This window comes from Cyanistes caeruleus, chromosome 14, assembly GCF_971803275.1.
Source record: "Cyanistes caeruleus chromosome 14, bCyaCae1.hap1.1, whole genome shotgun sequence".
In the NCBI taxonomy this organism is placed as follows: Eukaryota; Metazoa; Chordata; class Aves; order Passeriformes; family Paridae; genus Cyanistes; species Cyanistes caeruleus.
Window position 1 is genome coordinate 11743092 of NC_141714.1, and position 15965 is coordinate 11759056.

Genomic DNA, 15965 nt, shown 5'->3' on the forward strand with positions numbered 1-15965 from the left:
TGAATGGACACTAATTTTTGTCTAATAAGTAAGCTATCAGTTGAGTGTTTTAGAGAGAAGACAGAGTTTTTTATCCTTCTGAAAGGGAAACCATTCGTGAAATTATTTTAAAATTTGTTTGGATTGCTTGTTGTATTCATTTCTCTCCTTCTAAAGTCGCCTGTTTACTCAAAGGTACTAAAGGTACAATATTTTCTAAAGACCTGCTGTGAATCTGTTGCATTGTGTATGAGACCTTTCCATATTGAAATAGTAGCAGAAAACAGAGTATTTTCTGTCTGTTTTGATGTATAGGTGCCAAACTGCAAAGTCTGTATGTAACACCTTCTAAATTTTAAAGGGAGACAAACAATATTCTGACATTACAACCCCAACCTTCTCCCCTGTAGATAATGCAGGAATTATCTAATACTGTAATTTTGTAGGTTTGTTTTATTATTATCATGCAGCCATGATTTCAGTTGAGTTGTATTTATGAAAATAACTTTTAAAAATGTGGTTTGCAAGGCATATTAACTAATTAATAATAGACTTAAACCTATAAAACACAGACCCTCAAAATAACACTGGCAAGCTCTGGAAGTGAAGGATAATATTCTGGGGTGTCTAACGTGGCACAAGGCCAGCTCCGGGGGAAAATTATATTTACAGTGAAAAGTAATTTCTGAATTTTGGGAAAAATGCTAATTAAAACCTCAACTTTCTGGCTACTAAAAGTATGACTAATTATTAATGTCTCTAAACCCTGTGCCTCACTGTACACATCAGTGGGACCAGAAAGTCTCAGTCCAGCATGGTTAGATCTTTCCATTGAGCTGGTTTAGCTCCAGTTCAGGTGATCTATGGCTCTCATTCCACTGGCTGCTGAGGCCTTTGTTGCCTTGTATGCATGGAGTTAGGTGTTTTCTGGTTCTTCTTGTTCATCTGTTTGTTTTTCAGTCTAGAAGCAGACCTTTCTTTTAGGTCATTCCTAATGTACAGGAATGTTCTGTAAGAAGCATTGGTGTGGATGCCAGGAAGATAAAACAGTGAACAGAGACTGCCTAGCCAAAAGCAGGGTGTAAATTACTAGTTTTTAAGCAGTAACAGTGGGGATCTTGAGGGTGGTTTTAGATTTCCTACAATAATAAAAGTTTTTTTCATTGTCAGGTATGTTTTCCCTCGATATGCATGTCTAAGAAACAGACTGGAGTTTTTTAATGGCCTTCCCTGCTTTTTGATTTCTCTCATCAAAGTGTTCTTCCACAAGAAAAATTGCTGAACACTTCACTGTTAAGGCTGTGGATAATTTAAAATATTTGACTGTAGCATAGTCATGCATTTTTGTCCTAAGAACAAATTATTCTTGAAAATATTTGAAATGGCACCTTCATAAGGTAGAATTCTGTAAGAGTCAATAGTAATGGCCATGCCTATGCTGGAAATAATAAATGAGGTCCTCTCCTGCCTTCTCTTAGAGTGAGGATGAGAAATTGAAATGCAGATTGGGTTCTTTTTAAACTGAGAATTTTGTGAATGCTCTGGTTATGCTTGGTGCTGCTTTTTTTTCTCTTTTTTTTCTTTTTTTTTTTTTTTTTTTTTTTGTCTTCAAGGCTGTGTCTTGGCAGTCCTCAACACTTGCCATCCACCCAGCTTGGGGAAGGTTATTTGTTTATTTGTTTTACAGCCAGGGCTGAGCTCAGAACTCACCACAGTCCCAAAGCAGAAACTCTGCTGCTGAGCTGGGATGCAAGTAAGAATCTCTCCCATTTGCTCCCGTGTTCTCCAAACACATCCCCCTCACTGCTTTGCTTTCTCTTTTCTCAGCTCAGTACAAAGAAGCTGAATGTACACAATGCCAAACAACACCTGAAAACTTTATTGCTTCTGTCAGCAACTTCTCTACTAGTTCAGTTTGAGAGAGCACAGAGGTAAGACTGAGATGTTCTGATAACTTACTGATGAGAGTGTCTCCAGGCTCCTCTCATACATTAACATTTCAGCCTGCTTCAGTTATCTTCCTATATTCACTTTGGGATATATAGAAAATAAGGCTATAATAATGCTGTCCTTTCTTGTCTTCTTTCACAAACATTAATCCCGTGATTTTTTATCAGTACAAAATAACCCTGGAGATAGGGCAGTCTGTGGATCAGCTTCTATGAAACTAGAAAACTGAAATTATTGTGTTTAATTGCGTGTGAAAGTCAACTTTTGTCAAAATCTCTAGCTGTGACTGGGTACTTACAAAATGCAATGTATTCTTTTCTTTAGCAGATCCCCTAAATACATTGCACTAGCAACCCTTTTGAACCAGATGAAACTGTAATTCAAGCTGTCTTGTCTGCTTCTGCTTTAGTTCACAATAATGTCACTATGCTGCTCACACCAAAGGCTGAAGTTTTTATCTGTAACATCAGGTATCTTGTCCTAGCTTTTCTGCTGGTCATTTCTGATAATGTAGTTTTTATAAAATAAGTAAACTCAACCAACAACCCAACCAAACCAACATTCAGTTATATTTTAATATAAAAGTTTTGTTACTCAACCAGTGACTTTGCAAGCTCATCCCAATCTTCCAGTGGCTTCTCACCAGCCAGCACTGAGCAATTTTCCAGCTGAAATATAGGAAACATTGCTGCAGCCAACAAATGAAGTTAATAGAGAATATTCTTTCTGGGTTTTCCTCACATTTTTTGGTAAAGTCAGTATGTTAACTGGTAAGGGCAGTGTGACCAGGGGCTGAGGAGAAGACAAGCAGCTGGGAGAGCTGCTGCTATCAAATCATGCCTGAGTTGCCTTGTGCTGTGGTTCCTCCACCTGCATCCTGTTCTCAGGCCTGGATGGGGCAGGGGGGATATCCAAAATCAGGGCAGACTGTGACACAACCCACTAGCTCGATTTTTTGTGAGTCCATATGACTGTATGACTTGATTGACTATAAGACCTACAGAAGTGCCCTGTCCTTAACTGTCCTTCATGCCTTTTGGGTGGCAGTGCAGCTGAAGCAACTGAGGTACAGGTGTGTGTGTGTGTGTGTATTAGCACAGGCTTCATCCCACGTGTGTCCTACGTGTGTTCTTGATGCAGCTTCCTGGGAAGCCATAAGGCAGACATTTGCTGTTAGGTAATTAAATTGCTAGGGACACACTGTGCACAATCTCTCTTCCCCTCCCTTTTTTATTTCTTTTCTTTTGGCAGTGCAGGCTTTATCTGGTGATCCATGGTGTTTCATGATAATATTAACAAAAAGAGAAAAAACTTCTACTTTGAGGAAAAGCATCTGAAGTTTGGGGACGTTTCTCCCTTATGTTCCTTTTTCTTTGATTTCAAGCATCTTTCAGAGGATGAACAAGCAGAGAAAAATTACTACCTGGCTGGAGGAGAGGAATTCTGATTTACCTGGTTTAGGTTAAGGTCAGCAGATTTCCGTTTCCAAATGGCAATGCCTTGGATTTCTTGCTCAGAATAAGGAAAAATGTAACATCCCACTCCACGGTTGGCAAATTTGCAGCAAGGACCCCATTGAAAGCTGGTGGCTTACATCTCATATAACTTGAAATAAAGGAGTCACTCACACATTCATAATCAATACAATTACTTCTACTTTACATGAATTAAGTAATTTGTATGGCATTACTGTTTGGGGCATTTGTATCCCTATTCAGAGCACTTCTTCAGTATTTCAGTCCCACTGATGGTAAAGGCAGGTGCATGCCAGTTACCCACAAAACCAAGGCAAAGCTCTATGGGGAAAGTCTTTTATGTCCATCTAGATTTGAATTTGTAGTCTCTTTCCAATTACTGTGCTAATTGTTTAAGAGATTGCTAGACTAAAAAAGTTTTTAATCACTAATCTGTTTTTGAAAGGAACTTATGGGCTCAAAACCTGAACTACATACTTCTTAAATTAATTTTCTTCGTGAATACTTCTTTCTCAATACAGATTTGTGAGTCAGAACACCCTACTGTGCTTGTTTCTTTGTCTTTTCTTCAAACACCTGGCCTATTATTCTCCTTTTTTTCCCCCCCAACAAAATCGCTCACTCTTTGTAGGCAAGGTTCTGATGATATTATGTCACTGGAAATAAGGAAATTTACCCAACATCCTATGGTACCAGAACTGAACTTGGACCAGAGAACAAACTGAAAATATTTGACAGTTTAGCCAAATGTGAGTCCCCTAATAGAAATATTTATCAATGTTTCCTGAAGAAATACTAATGTGCTTGCAGAACACCTCAACAAATTGTGATGTGGAGGATAAAGTCAAGAGGTTTAATTTGAAGATAAGTTTTTTTCTCAGTATTTGTAGAGGGTGGATGGGGTGAGATTGCATTGAGATTTCTCTGTGGCTTCGGAAATCCTCCCATATATTTTTGTTTTCAAGAAAATCAGATGAACCCAATAAGCAACCAGGGCTTCAGGCCTCCTTCAGCTGAAATCTGTGCCAGGAAACAATTTTGATGTCATCCAGAGAAGGGTGACTGCAACCCTTTTTTATTCAGAAGAGAGGCATAGGGACAAATCCTCAGTCTCAATCCAGGTCATTGCAGGCTTTGCCTAAATTTGGACTAAAGAATTTAGTGCAGAAGGCAAGATAAAATGTCAGGAAATAGTTGCAATGTTCAGTGTGAGACATGCTCTGTAAAATGGCTGACTTTTTTAAGATATGGGAGGTTGTAGACCTTATTGCCCTGAGAAAAACTAGGAAAGCAGATGTCCCTGCTTGATTAATAGCAAAGGTGTTGACCCCACGTGCAGCTATGAAACTAGGCTGAAGGTTTTTCAGTTAATTTCTCCCCCACATTTTTTAGATGTAATTTTAGTACTATATCCATAAAAGCTGGTAATTAAGCCTCTTTATGTAAAATTAAAACAGACTGAATAAATAAACCTTCTTCTCTTGTGATATTTTATTGTAAAGTAGTAGTAACTAACATGTAAAACTTTCTGAGTTTTGGTTATGAGCACTCTGTGGTTCCTAAGCTGATTTCAAGTGTTGTCCTATGTATTTATGTTCATAATACCATTAGCTCTCACAGCTGGATTTCAAGTCACATGGAAGAATGGAAATTTCTTGGGAAGACTGGTTGAAGCAGAAAAAATGAAGCCATCTGAAAGAAAATCTCTCTTCATTTCAAAGTAAACCCAGATGAAACATCAGGAAGCTTTGTTCTCTACCTGTACCTGTTGGGAACTGCTGATGATTGCAGACACTGGCTCCAGCCCAGATGGCACAGGAATGGCAGCTCCTCCTTAACCAGGAACAAAATCTTTGCTCTTCTGCCATGTGCCAAATTGGGCACAGTAGCTTGGAGCTGCAGAGCCTTACAGAAGTGTACACCAAAGGAGACAGTCTTGGCCCCAGTGTGACATTGGGAGGAGTTCACAGCTGCCAGGGGAGTGGTACCCAGCAGGTGCTTGGCTGTGGTCTCAGTAGGAGAGGAGGATGTCTTGGAGAGGCATGCCCTCTTGTAAGGAGAATCAGGACAAAGCAACACCCAAACTGGCAAGGCTTTAGGAACTGACCCTGCTGTCCAGCCCTGCAGTTCCTACAGTGGTGCTGAAGTGGCTGTGTGTGCTGGCTGGAGGTAGCAGCTCCCAGCTCTGGCAGGAGCTGTCATGCATGTGAGTGAAGTTACTTGCCCTCTGCGTGTTTAATTGCTGTCTCTGAAATTATTTCTAGCCATAGCTATTGGAAAAACTTTGTAGATGGATAAAAGTTATCTGTGATGTAATTGCTGAAATTTAACCTGTGAATTTGATTCCTCCATACCTGAGTGAGGTATCTGTGGCCCTCTGGTCAGTGATGAAGATTTTGGTGATAACACAGGACCTACTATTTCATACAATGTATTACATGAGCCTTCAGCTCTTATTTTTCATATGCTGCTTCTGGTGAACTTGTCTAGAAATGGAATTTGGCAAAAATACCCAAGTTTTATTATTGTTGCAGAGTCCTTTTCTTAATGGCTCATGTCAAATGCAGGACAGTTTCTGCTACTTTAAATGAAACAGTGAGTCTCCTTTCCTGCAGAACCTCTCTGCATTGCAAGAGAGAGACACTGGTGGCAAGGAAAGATACCACAGAAGCTTGTACAGAACAGGAGTTGTGTAATGACAGTTTTCAAGCCATTAACCTACTTAAAAGGTTTATTTGGAACAAACTCAACACTTGAGTGGATACCTTGTTGTGCTGCCAGTTGGCAGCCTGGGCCATGAGAGTGGACTGGTGGAAGCAAATAGCTGTTGTGGAAGAAACACACTCAAACTTTGTGTGAGAGGTCCTGCTTACTTCACTTCCCCAGTCTCTTGCTGCCTGACACACAGCACAGCCCTGCTGTAACTTGAGTAGGGAGCTGGCTTTTCCTAATAGCTGAAATTCTGCCTTCTCCTGCCTGTGCTACCAAAGAGGTCTATGAACCCAAATAGAAATTCTTCCACTCTTGTGGAAAGTGATGAGTATTTGTGTTTGACTCAGCAAACTTCCTTCTTCCTTGTCCTGGAGCTACGTACAAGCTTGGTGCAGTCTCCAGAAGCAGCAGCAATGTAGCTGGAGCTCTGCACATCAAACTCTAGCTGAGAACACAACTGTGTAGTCTTAAGAGTAGGCCCAGAGCTGCCTTGTGAAAGAAGTTCTAAAATACACAAAATCTTTTCAGTGTGAATGTGTTTGAGAAAACAGGCAGCATCAGTGGAGGAGTTCCATGCTGTTCCATCAACCACAGGAATAGTTTGCTTGGTCCTCTGCTACAGGTGTGGGAAAGGTGACCTCCATCTGCAGCCAACTGTTGGTATTTCTTTTGTTGCTGTAAAGCAAAAATTAGCATTTATATAACTCTTCCAGAGTTGTGTTTGTTTAATGAGTCCTCACAACAGCCCTGTGAGGTAGGCGAGTGAGAAAGAGGAAATGATGACCTATCCTCACTTTTCACTGAAGCACCAGGAGGATACTACATATCCTCACTTTACACTAAAACATCAGACCTGTGGAGAGTTGTTCTCAGTCCCATGTCCTGTATGGGGAAATTCAGCAAAGACTTTAAAATGACCTGTCATGGAGTCCAGGGTTGTGATGGACTGTAGACTCCTGCTCAGTAAGGCCTCTGTTTTCACTCATTTCAACATTGGTCCAAGGAAGAATTTAACACTTCACACTGAGTATTCATTTAAACTCTGAAACTACTCAAGGCATGAAATGTCTCAAAATATACAAGTAATCTGTTAACCCACTGATCTGGTAAGGTGTGCCAGAAAGCTTGCTAAAAGTATTCAGCAACCTCCTATTTACAGCTATAAGCTACTGATTGACATGTATGTACATACACAGAGAGCTACACACAATTACTGCACACTGCTAACCTACTTTCACAGGATACAGTTCATGTACAGAGGTTAAACTTTCATAGTTAAAACATTGCCACCCTGAACATAAAGCAAACTTTTTTTTTTTTTTTTTAATTTGAAACAAGGTACTCTTTACACAAACCTAGTTCTGAATTAAAAGCCCGTACTGAAAATAGTCCCCATCTTGTTCCTGCTGAGTTTGTCTAGAATGCAATATTTCACTGGCATTTGCACTTCAACATGAAGCATGGTCTCCAAGTTAATAACTGTGTACTGATTCTCAAGTACTGCATGTAAGAGTTCCTCCTGAGAAGTTAAGACTTGCTTAGAAAAGTGGTTACTCCTACAAAGAATTTGGAGCCTTTGGACTATCTTCTGGTGAGTTTGGTGATTTCAAAGCTTCACATACATGTTAGCCTGATTTACAAAGATGAGATAGTTCCTGCTTCTGTTTCTGCTGTGCAAGAAATTATACAAGCCAATTTACCACCTGATTTTGTGTTGTAATGAAGGAAAACAATGTTTAGCAGGTTTATTTCTTTTCAGTCTGTTACTGAAGCTGCAGGAAATAGAGCTCTGTGTGTGTGTGTTTTCTTTTTTTAAATGTGTCTCTCTAATGAGAGCTACTTATTGGAGAAGGCATTCACTTTCCCCTCCGTGGCTGTAGTCTGTGGGAGAGCTCCTAACAAAGTTCTTTGTTAGTGTTTGTAAGACTGGAGATGAGGTTTAATTGAGGGATTTGTGCTGAATGTTCCTTCGCTTTGAGTCTTAGTGCTGCAATGCTTGACGTTTTCCTTTCAACTGCTGCTGGATCAGTGAAGGCAGTGAGAACAGGGTCTGACGGGGGTCCAGGAGCTTTCATTAGTACTGAAGCTGTTGTCACGAGAGGATTTAAAGCATTGAGAAACCTGTATTTGAAAGAAGTCAATATTATCCAAATTAAGAATTGTTTTGGAGAACAAATACTTACTGAGTTGCAGCTTTCCCCCACCAAAGTATTAGTAAAAAAACCAACAAGTATTAGAAAAAAAAGTTCCAAAATTTCCAATTTCTTCCAAATGTACATTTTTTTAGCTTTATTTTGCAGTATAGCATCTTGCCCTTAAAAAAAAAAAAAAAAGCAGAAAACCCCACCCTAAATAAAAACCAAAACACTTTTAAATTAAATGAACAAGAGATGATTAGGCATGGCATGCAGATATCTAATCCATCAACCATTTGCTTAACCCCTCATGCTAAATCCTTTCTAAACAAACCCTGGATGCTGTAGATCAGCCTGTTCTGTGAAAGCAATAAACCACCCCATAAAAAGACCAATTTATATAGCTGTTTATGCAGACAATTTGTTCAGATCAGTTGATTCAAGGTGAAAAGCATTTGTTTGTTTGTCAAGGTAGTACTAAGATACAAGCTCTAATTTTAGCAAGAGTGCTACCTTCTATTTCTTTATATATTTGTATATACTAATATATAATACATAATGTATTTACATATTTTATATATAATGTATTTATTCTTGAGAGAGAGCGAGAGAAAAGGATGGAGCTGCAGCCACACAGGTCACAGCAGTCTGTATGAAGATTAGAGTTCAGTGAGACCAAAATTGCAGTAAGTATGCCCAATTTGTCTTCATAAAGCAATTACACATTCAGATTTTATTAGCATGACTTAAACCCAAATCTTGCTATTCCTAATCAAGAGATCCTACACAGGCACTAACCCTTTTTAGTCAGTTTATTGAGAACATGCGAGTAGCAAAATAATATAAATGCAACATTTTTAACAGTTTTGAGATTGAGAAAAAATAAAATTATTCTATACCTTCCAAAATGTGGATTTAATATGGGATTTCTGAAGAGGGAAGTCCACGTAAGACTGCTGAGGCCAAATGGCCCTAAGGTTGAAGGACTAAAAGCTGGGGACATGGATGGCACAGCCAATGTTGAAAGAGGCATTGACCTCCACGTGTGATCTAGGAGGGGAGAATGACTCAGTGGAACATCCAGAAATAGACCAAGTGGGTGTGTTAAGGAGATTCCCGGAACAGTCCCCAGAATTTCATTCTTTTCACGTTTCCTCCACTTTGCCCTTCTGTTTTGGAACCAGACCTTAAATAAGAAATTATAAAGGCATTAGCTGAACTTACTCTGCAGTTTATCTTACCAAATACTACAGCACAAATTGATATGGATGGCAAAATAATTACTGTTAAACCAAGCTTCACTTCTTTAATATAAAAAAGTTCTTTTCATAAATGCCTTATTGGGTTTAGTACAAAATAAATTCCTTTTAAATATTGTAAATTTGACTACTCTCTGACTGAGGAGTCACATATATTTTAAAGTCATTGTAATATATTAACTTATCACCTGAAATGCAAGAGCAATTATTAGAAATGATCATTCTTCCTTTCATAACCTATTTATTAAATTTCAACAAAACCATTCAACAGGTGGCAATTATAATACAATACAAAAATGGTTTTCCAAGTGTTTTAAATAGCATCTACAGTATTTAAAAAATCAGGTTTTGGGAGACCCAGCTTGCTTTACCTCAGCCAATGCCCTTTGAGCATTTCCAGCAGTGTAACTTACCTTCAGGTGCTTAAATAACACCAAGTGTGTTTGGGAGAAAAGCCCTCCACACACCAGGGCACTGATCCCCAAACAAGGCTGCAGCATGCCCCAGCCTTGCTGTGCCGAGCCTGTTGTTGTTTCTCTCAGTCAGCAACAATTGACTTTTTCAAAGCACTTGCTCTGGGGTTCTCAGGATCCAGCTGAAGAAGTACTGTGCTAGTCCTTTCATTGCATGCAGTATATTTACACTGGGAAGTTGCTGTTCTCCTGGAAGAGGGGTTTCTGCCCGTGGGGTTACCTGTGTGACTCAGAACTGTCTCGCTCATGGGCACTCAGCAGAGGGAGGTGCGCTCAGCAGAAAGTCAGAACATCAAAATTTTGAAGTTGGTACTTGAAATTCTTGAGTGTTAAGACTCAACTTTTGTATGTACTCCAGCAACCATCAGCTTTCAATAGTCAGATGTCTTACAAAGGAGTATCTGAACCTGCGAAATGCCAGGCAGCTATGCCTGCATGGCAGTGAGGACCAGATATTCCATCAGTATTAGTCCAAGACAGGGGTCTGGTAGGGAAAACTAAATTGATGGGATCAGATGATTTAAAATCACTGTTAACCAATAATCCTAAATATTGCTAAGTGGAGATATTGGTAAGATAATATTGGTAAAATCTTACAGGAGAAGACCACCAACTCAAAGGTGATAATGCTTCCTATGAAAAAAAATCCAATAACTGTGTCACACTGAGATATGCAGATACAGCCTTTCCTAAAAAGGATAAATGCTGCAAGGGTCCATGTCCTTACTAAATCTTAGCACTGTTCTTCAATCTGTTCCTCATGAAGAAGCCTAACACAAAATTAAATATCTGCTTTTTTATGCTTTCTCCATTCTAAAGTAAATCCATTGGATCACTCAGAGATGCAATTTGACTACAAAATATTTCTTTTTAAAGTTACAGGTAATTTTGAGCTTAATCCCAAAAGTTAATAATCTCTCAGATTTTGTATTTCTCAAACTGGAAGGAAATACCAGCATAGATATCTAATAATTACTGTTAGAAAAAAGCTGGCTTTCCATTCCTTACTGGTACAAACTCATCAGTTCCAGTGATAACAGGAGTAGACCAATGCCTCATACCTTAGACTGACATGACAAACAGCTTTCAAATTTTACTGCACACATTATAGTCATTAACATTCAGATTAGTCATCTTGAACCTTTTGTTAATAATTTTTCCTTTGCTTCTGATAAAAGGCTTAACTTGCCTTTATTATGTTTTCAGACACATCTGAAGTGACAAACTAACCATAACAGAAACTGCTATACCAGTCTTAAGATTTTTATGACTGTAATATCAATGGCAAAATACTCTAGAAAAAAAGTATTGCTTAATCCTCAAAAATAAATTTTAAACCATCAAGTCTTGAATTGCATGCTAAATATTACCCAGATTATATTTGCAATCACTAGCATTGTGCATATCTGACAAGAGATTCAAGAGATTTCTATAAAAGAAAAGGTGAGCATGTAAAATTGGATTGTTTTCTTGCTGTAATTTTCTTTAAAAAAATTATTATATTATTTAATTGATGTAATACCTAATTATGCTAAAAAGATATAGAGATGTGCATAACTGCATTGTGTTTCTGCTGTAAGTGAATAAGAGGATCGTAATGAGAAAATATGACAAAGATGTCTAGATCAATTATATCTGTGAGCCAGTGTCTTAAAACTGATGCAGTTTATGGAAATGAAATACCCATGAAACCTTTTACCCCTCACGTTAAACAAGATAAAAAATTCCTTTAACTTTTTCTTATTTTCTTCCCATTCTAACAATATGAATAATGAGAAAGAATGAATGGCGACAACACATGCAAAAACCATTGAAGAGAAATCCCAACATAGCTCCAGGTTATAAAAAGGTTTTGCAGACTCTCTGACTACCTCTTTCCCAAGGTAAGGAATGCCCCACCTCCCTTATTCTATTAAAGTACATAAGGGGTTGTTGGGTGAGGGGGATCTCTTTGAAATGATGATGGAATGAGCATACATTCATGCCATTTTTTTCTTATTTGTTCACTTTTATGTAAGACTCAAAAGGCAAGAGGAGGAACAATGCAGTGGCTGGTACCCATTTCAGCTGGTTGTCAGAGGGCTCTCCCCAGAGAAGCAAACCTCCATTTGTAAAACACACTGAGGTGAAGAAATGGTCTGACTGCATTGGGTAAGATTAATTTCTTGAGTTTACACTTTACTAAGTAAAGAGATGCTGCTTTCCGTGTCAGCTGATTTAGCCAGGTACCATGGGAGAGAATTGGAAAACTTCATCTTACACAGGATGCCCTATAGAGCAGCTATGAGCATGAGCATATGTGGCAAGTATTTGGTAATTACGGAAGTTTAAGTACATCAGTGCGTTTTAGTACATTTTAAGTGCATCAGTGCTATTCCTACCCATCCCCTTCCCTCCAGGCTGATCCCAGATTCCCACAGGATAGGAGCTGGGGCTTGGATCTGTGCACTGCAAGCTCACACTAAACAACTGGGCTGACTCCATGCTACTTACTCAGGAGACTTGTGTGAGATCTAACATATTAATGAGGCAATGAGCTACAGCTCTTTGCAGCTCCTTCCATCTACTGGGCATACATCAACTCTATTATTTTTCTTGTTAATTCATTTTTGGCTCCATCAAACACAAATGTTTCCACTTTTCTTTTTTTAGATGAGTCATGTTCCTCTTTGCCATGTACCACTGCACCATTCCTTCACAGGGTCTACAGAAAATGTACCCCACAAAGGGAATTTGGCAGTAACAGTTAAAGTAACAGCTTTTCACCCATGTCTTTTTCATTGTAAAATGCCATGTGCAATTGTCAGAGGCTGGGGCATGTCAGTGGCTAGAGGTTTTAGTCATTGTTGGTGTTAGGAAGAGTGGAGGGTACATAATTTCCCCTAAGTCCACAAAAGAGAGCCGAAAAGCTCATCTAGGTATTTGAGTCAATTATAAAGTACTATTCATACTTCTAATGCCTTTTAAAAAGATGGTGCATATTAAAATAAAAAGCTAAAAAGTTTCAGTTTTACGGACTGAAACTGTGGTGTGAACCATCGCAGATCCAGTGACTGGAGTAATGACAAAGTACCCAAACAAGGATCTGGCATTAACAATATCAAAGCTATGCAGTAGTAAGCAGGACTGTCACACTGAGCAGCTGCACCAGTTCTCAGTCTTTCAGAAGTAGGCACATACCCAGAGTTGTGCTGGAACAGTCAATATCTGATCTACAGCACAAGCCAAATCTAGTACAATTGTCATTTGCAGCTTATAAATACTTGAAAGCCTTCACACCTTCTGAAACAACTTTTAAAATTTTTTTAAAAATCTTTTTTAAGGCTATAATTTCTGTACAAAAAGGGAATTTCTAGGTTATCAAGAGATGAATCTAAAGAAAAGAGGTTTTAAGGGATATTGTTAAGCAGGAGTGCACAGAATCAGGAAAAGTTACTAAGGGTCGTTTGTAGTTTGAGCAAAGTGCAGCCCACAAGTGATTCGTGTCTGAGTGTGCTGAGGTTCTACAGGCACTGCTGCACTCTCAGCCCAGCTGGGCATAGAATTCTCCTGGACAAGACCTGACTGCCATATATGAATGCCAAATTAATCTTTCATTTGTTTCAGCCAGTCATTTAGAAGTGTGACAGTTTTATTGAGCTAAGTTAGACCAAGAGAAGGATGTTAACTCTGCAGCCTCAGTACTTTAGATGCCTCACAGAACCCTTCGTTTTCTGGGAACAACCTAATTTATTCTTTTTTAATCCTCTTTTAAAACTCAGGAGACAGTACCTGCCTTTCGACCCATGAAGGCGGCAGCACAAGCGGGGCTGAAGCGTAACCTGGGGATGTTCTTGAGCCTCGGCTTCCCCGCCGCGGAGGGAGCGCTCCCCTCCCGCGTCCCTTCAGCACCACCCGCCGCGGCCAGGACGGCACCGCCGCCCTTCCCTTCCCTTCTCGCCCGGCCGGACGAGAGCGAAAACGCGCCGTGTTCAACCTCCTCCGGCCCCTCGTCCCCTCCGGCACTCACCTGCACCCGGGCTTCCGTCAGGTCAAGGCGCAGGGCCAGCTCCTCTCTGCGGGAGGAACACACAGTTAGAGCCGGAGCTCGCCCGCCGCCCGGCACGGCCCCGCCCGCCGCTACCTGGTGAACACGTCGGGGTAGTGGGACTTGCAGAAGGCGCGCTCCAGCTCCTCCAGCTGGAACGTGCTGAACGTGGTGCGGTACCGCCGCTGCTTCCTCTTGGCCGGAGCCGGTGCCTCGGAGCCGGGCGGCCGCTCCTCCGCCCGCGGCTCCTCCGCGGGGCTGCGCGCTCGGCCGGGCCGCGGCGTCTCCGCGCCTTCCGCGCCTGCGGGAGACAACCGGGGACTTACCGGGGCTGGGGCCGTGCAGCGAGCCCGCTGCCCCTCACCGTGCCGCGCTCCCCGCCGCCCCTCACCGTGCCGGCCCGCGGCGGGGCCCCGGCCCAGGATGCTGTCGATGAAGTAGGAGGTGAGGAGGTGCAGGGCCGGCGGGGCGGGGGCCGCGCTCTGCATGGCTGCGGGCAGGGCCCCCGCGCCGCGCCGCGTTTTATGGGCGCGGGCAGCGCCCGGCTCGGCGCCCCGGCATTAGCATTTCATTAACGCGTGGCGTCAAGGCCGGGGGTGGGACGAGCCGTGCCCCGCTCGCCGCGCAGGAGCCGGGCCGCCTCCCCCGGGCGGGCGCAGAGAGCCGCCCCAGCGGGGCTGCCCTACGGCTCACGGCCCCGGGGCCGTTCCGCCCGCTCCCCCCGCTCCCGCAGGCCGGAGGAAACTTTTTCAAGCCTCGTTCGGGGGCGCGGAGCGGCTGCGGTGAAGTTGTGCCGTGCCCGGCTTCTCCAGAGCCGAGGCTGGGTTCGCGGTGAGGCTGAGAGACCCCGGCTGAGAGCCGGCAGTGAGGGAGAAGAGTCACCAGTGTTTACCTTTGTTGCTCCTGATGACCTTACACTTGTTGAATTCAGCTTTTTAAGGCTGACCTTGCAAAGTACTGTGTGCCGGCAGGAGAACAGAAAGTGCGCAAACCCGTAGAAGACTTGAGTCCTTTTTCCTGGAGATCTCTAATTCCACTCCTGCTACAATTCTGCTGTCGGTGCTGTTACAGCAATGGTTCCTCAGCAGGAGGCCTGGAAATGATTTCCTGCACAGAGACCTCCAGCAGTTCTGTGATCTTACCGTGGTGTACTCATAATACAGACTGCCATAAATTAGATCACAAAATTACTTGAGCCTGAGATCTTGATTTTGGGGGATGAGAATGAAACACTACTTTCTAGGGAGTCTTACAGAGAGTACAGGAGAAAAGGGCTAAGAATCCCCAAACCCCAAAACTAGTGGTTGAAAGCTGAAGCCAGACAAATTCAGATTAGAAATGAGGCAAAGATTTAAAAATCTGTGTGTTTATATTTAAGTTTTGAAACAAAAGCGGTGGAGTTCTGAGTTCTCTGTCTTCATATCAAGGCTGGATTAGTTTACATTCTGGCTGAAGAAATAGAGGCTGTCAGTGCAGAAATGCTTCCTGACTCTGACCTGTCAAAAATCTTTTGGTTACTTCTGGCACTGCAGCCCACAGGCAAATTTCTTTGTTTTTCCCTCCTCTCCTCTCACCTCACTGGGGCTGTGTGACTGCTTTAGTGCTTCTATCTTTGTACAGACTTTGTACAGATCTCCTTTCTGTCTGCTCCGCTGCAGGGCTCTTTGACTCAGACCTTGACTTCATTCCTTCCACTACAACAATTTGGTTTGGCCTGAAGCAATACCTTTGTGAACCTATTTCGCCTATTCCTGTGACATCCTCTATGAGAAGGTTTGGGACAGCACTTTGTGATGCTAACTCTTGAAAAAGTAAGGTGCCTGTATGAAAGATAACTCTGGGTAATGTTTACAGAAAGTGGGGTTTTACATGGTGTTTTCTTGACATTTCCTAATTTCCTAATTTATTGCCCTATCTTGATCCTAAGCTCTAAAGCCCAAACTGCTACATTCACG

The 15965-nt window shown here is 41.6% G+C and overlaps 1 protein-coding gene across 1 annotated transcript; it reads right to left on the reverse strand.

Moving 5' to 3' along the window:
- Window positions 1–6117: 6117 nt before the first annotated feature.
- On the reverse strand, window positions 6118–14500 carry ESX1 (ESX homeobox 1). Its single transcript, XM_086850276.1, has 5 exons — window positions 14402–14500; window positions 14107–14311; window positions 13993–14038; window positions 9151–9437; window positions 6118–8237 (listed from the first exon to the last, which is right to left on the reverse strand). The coding sequence occupies exons 1-5, from the start codon at window positions 14496–14498 to the stop codon at window positions 8012–8014; spliced, it is 861 nt and encodes a 286-aa protein (XP_086706402.1). The 5' UTR covers window positions 14499–14500; the 3' UTR covers window positions 6118–8011.
- Window positions 14501–15965: the final 1465 nt, after the last annotated feature.

Coding starts and splice junctions, on each gene's coding strand:
- ESX1 (XM_086850276.1), bottom strand. CDS start 14,498: ATGCAGAGCGCGGCCCCCGCCCCGCCGGCCCTGCACCTCCTCACCTCC. Junction 14,312..14,401: donor CCCCGCCGCGGGCCGGCACG/GTGAGGGGCGGC, acceptor TGTCTCCCGCAG/GCGCGGAAGGCGCGGAGACG. Junction 14,039..14,106: donor TACCCCGACGTGTTCACCAG/GTAGCGGCGGGC, acceptor TTCCTCCCGCAG/AGAGGAGCTGGCCCTGCGCC.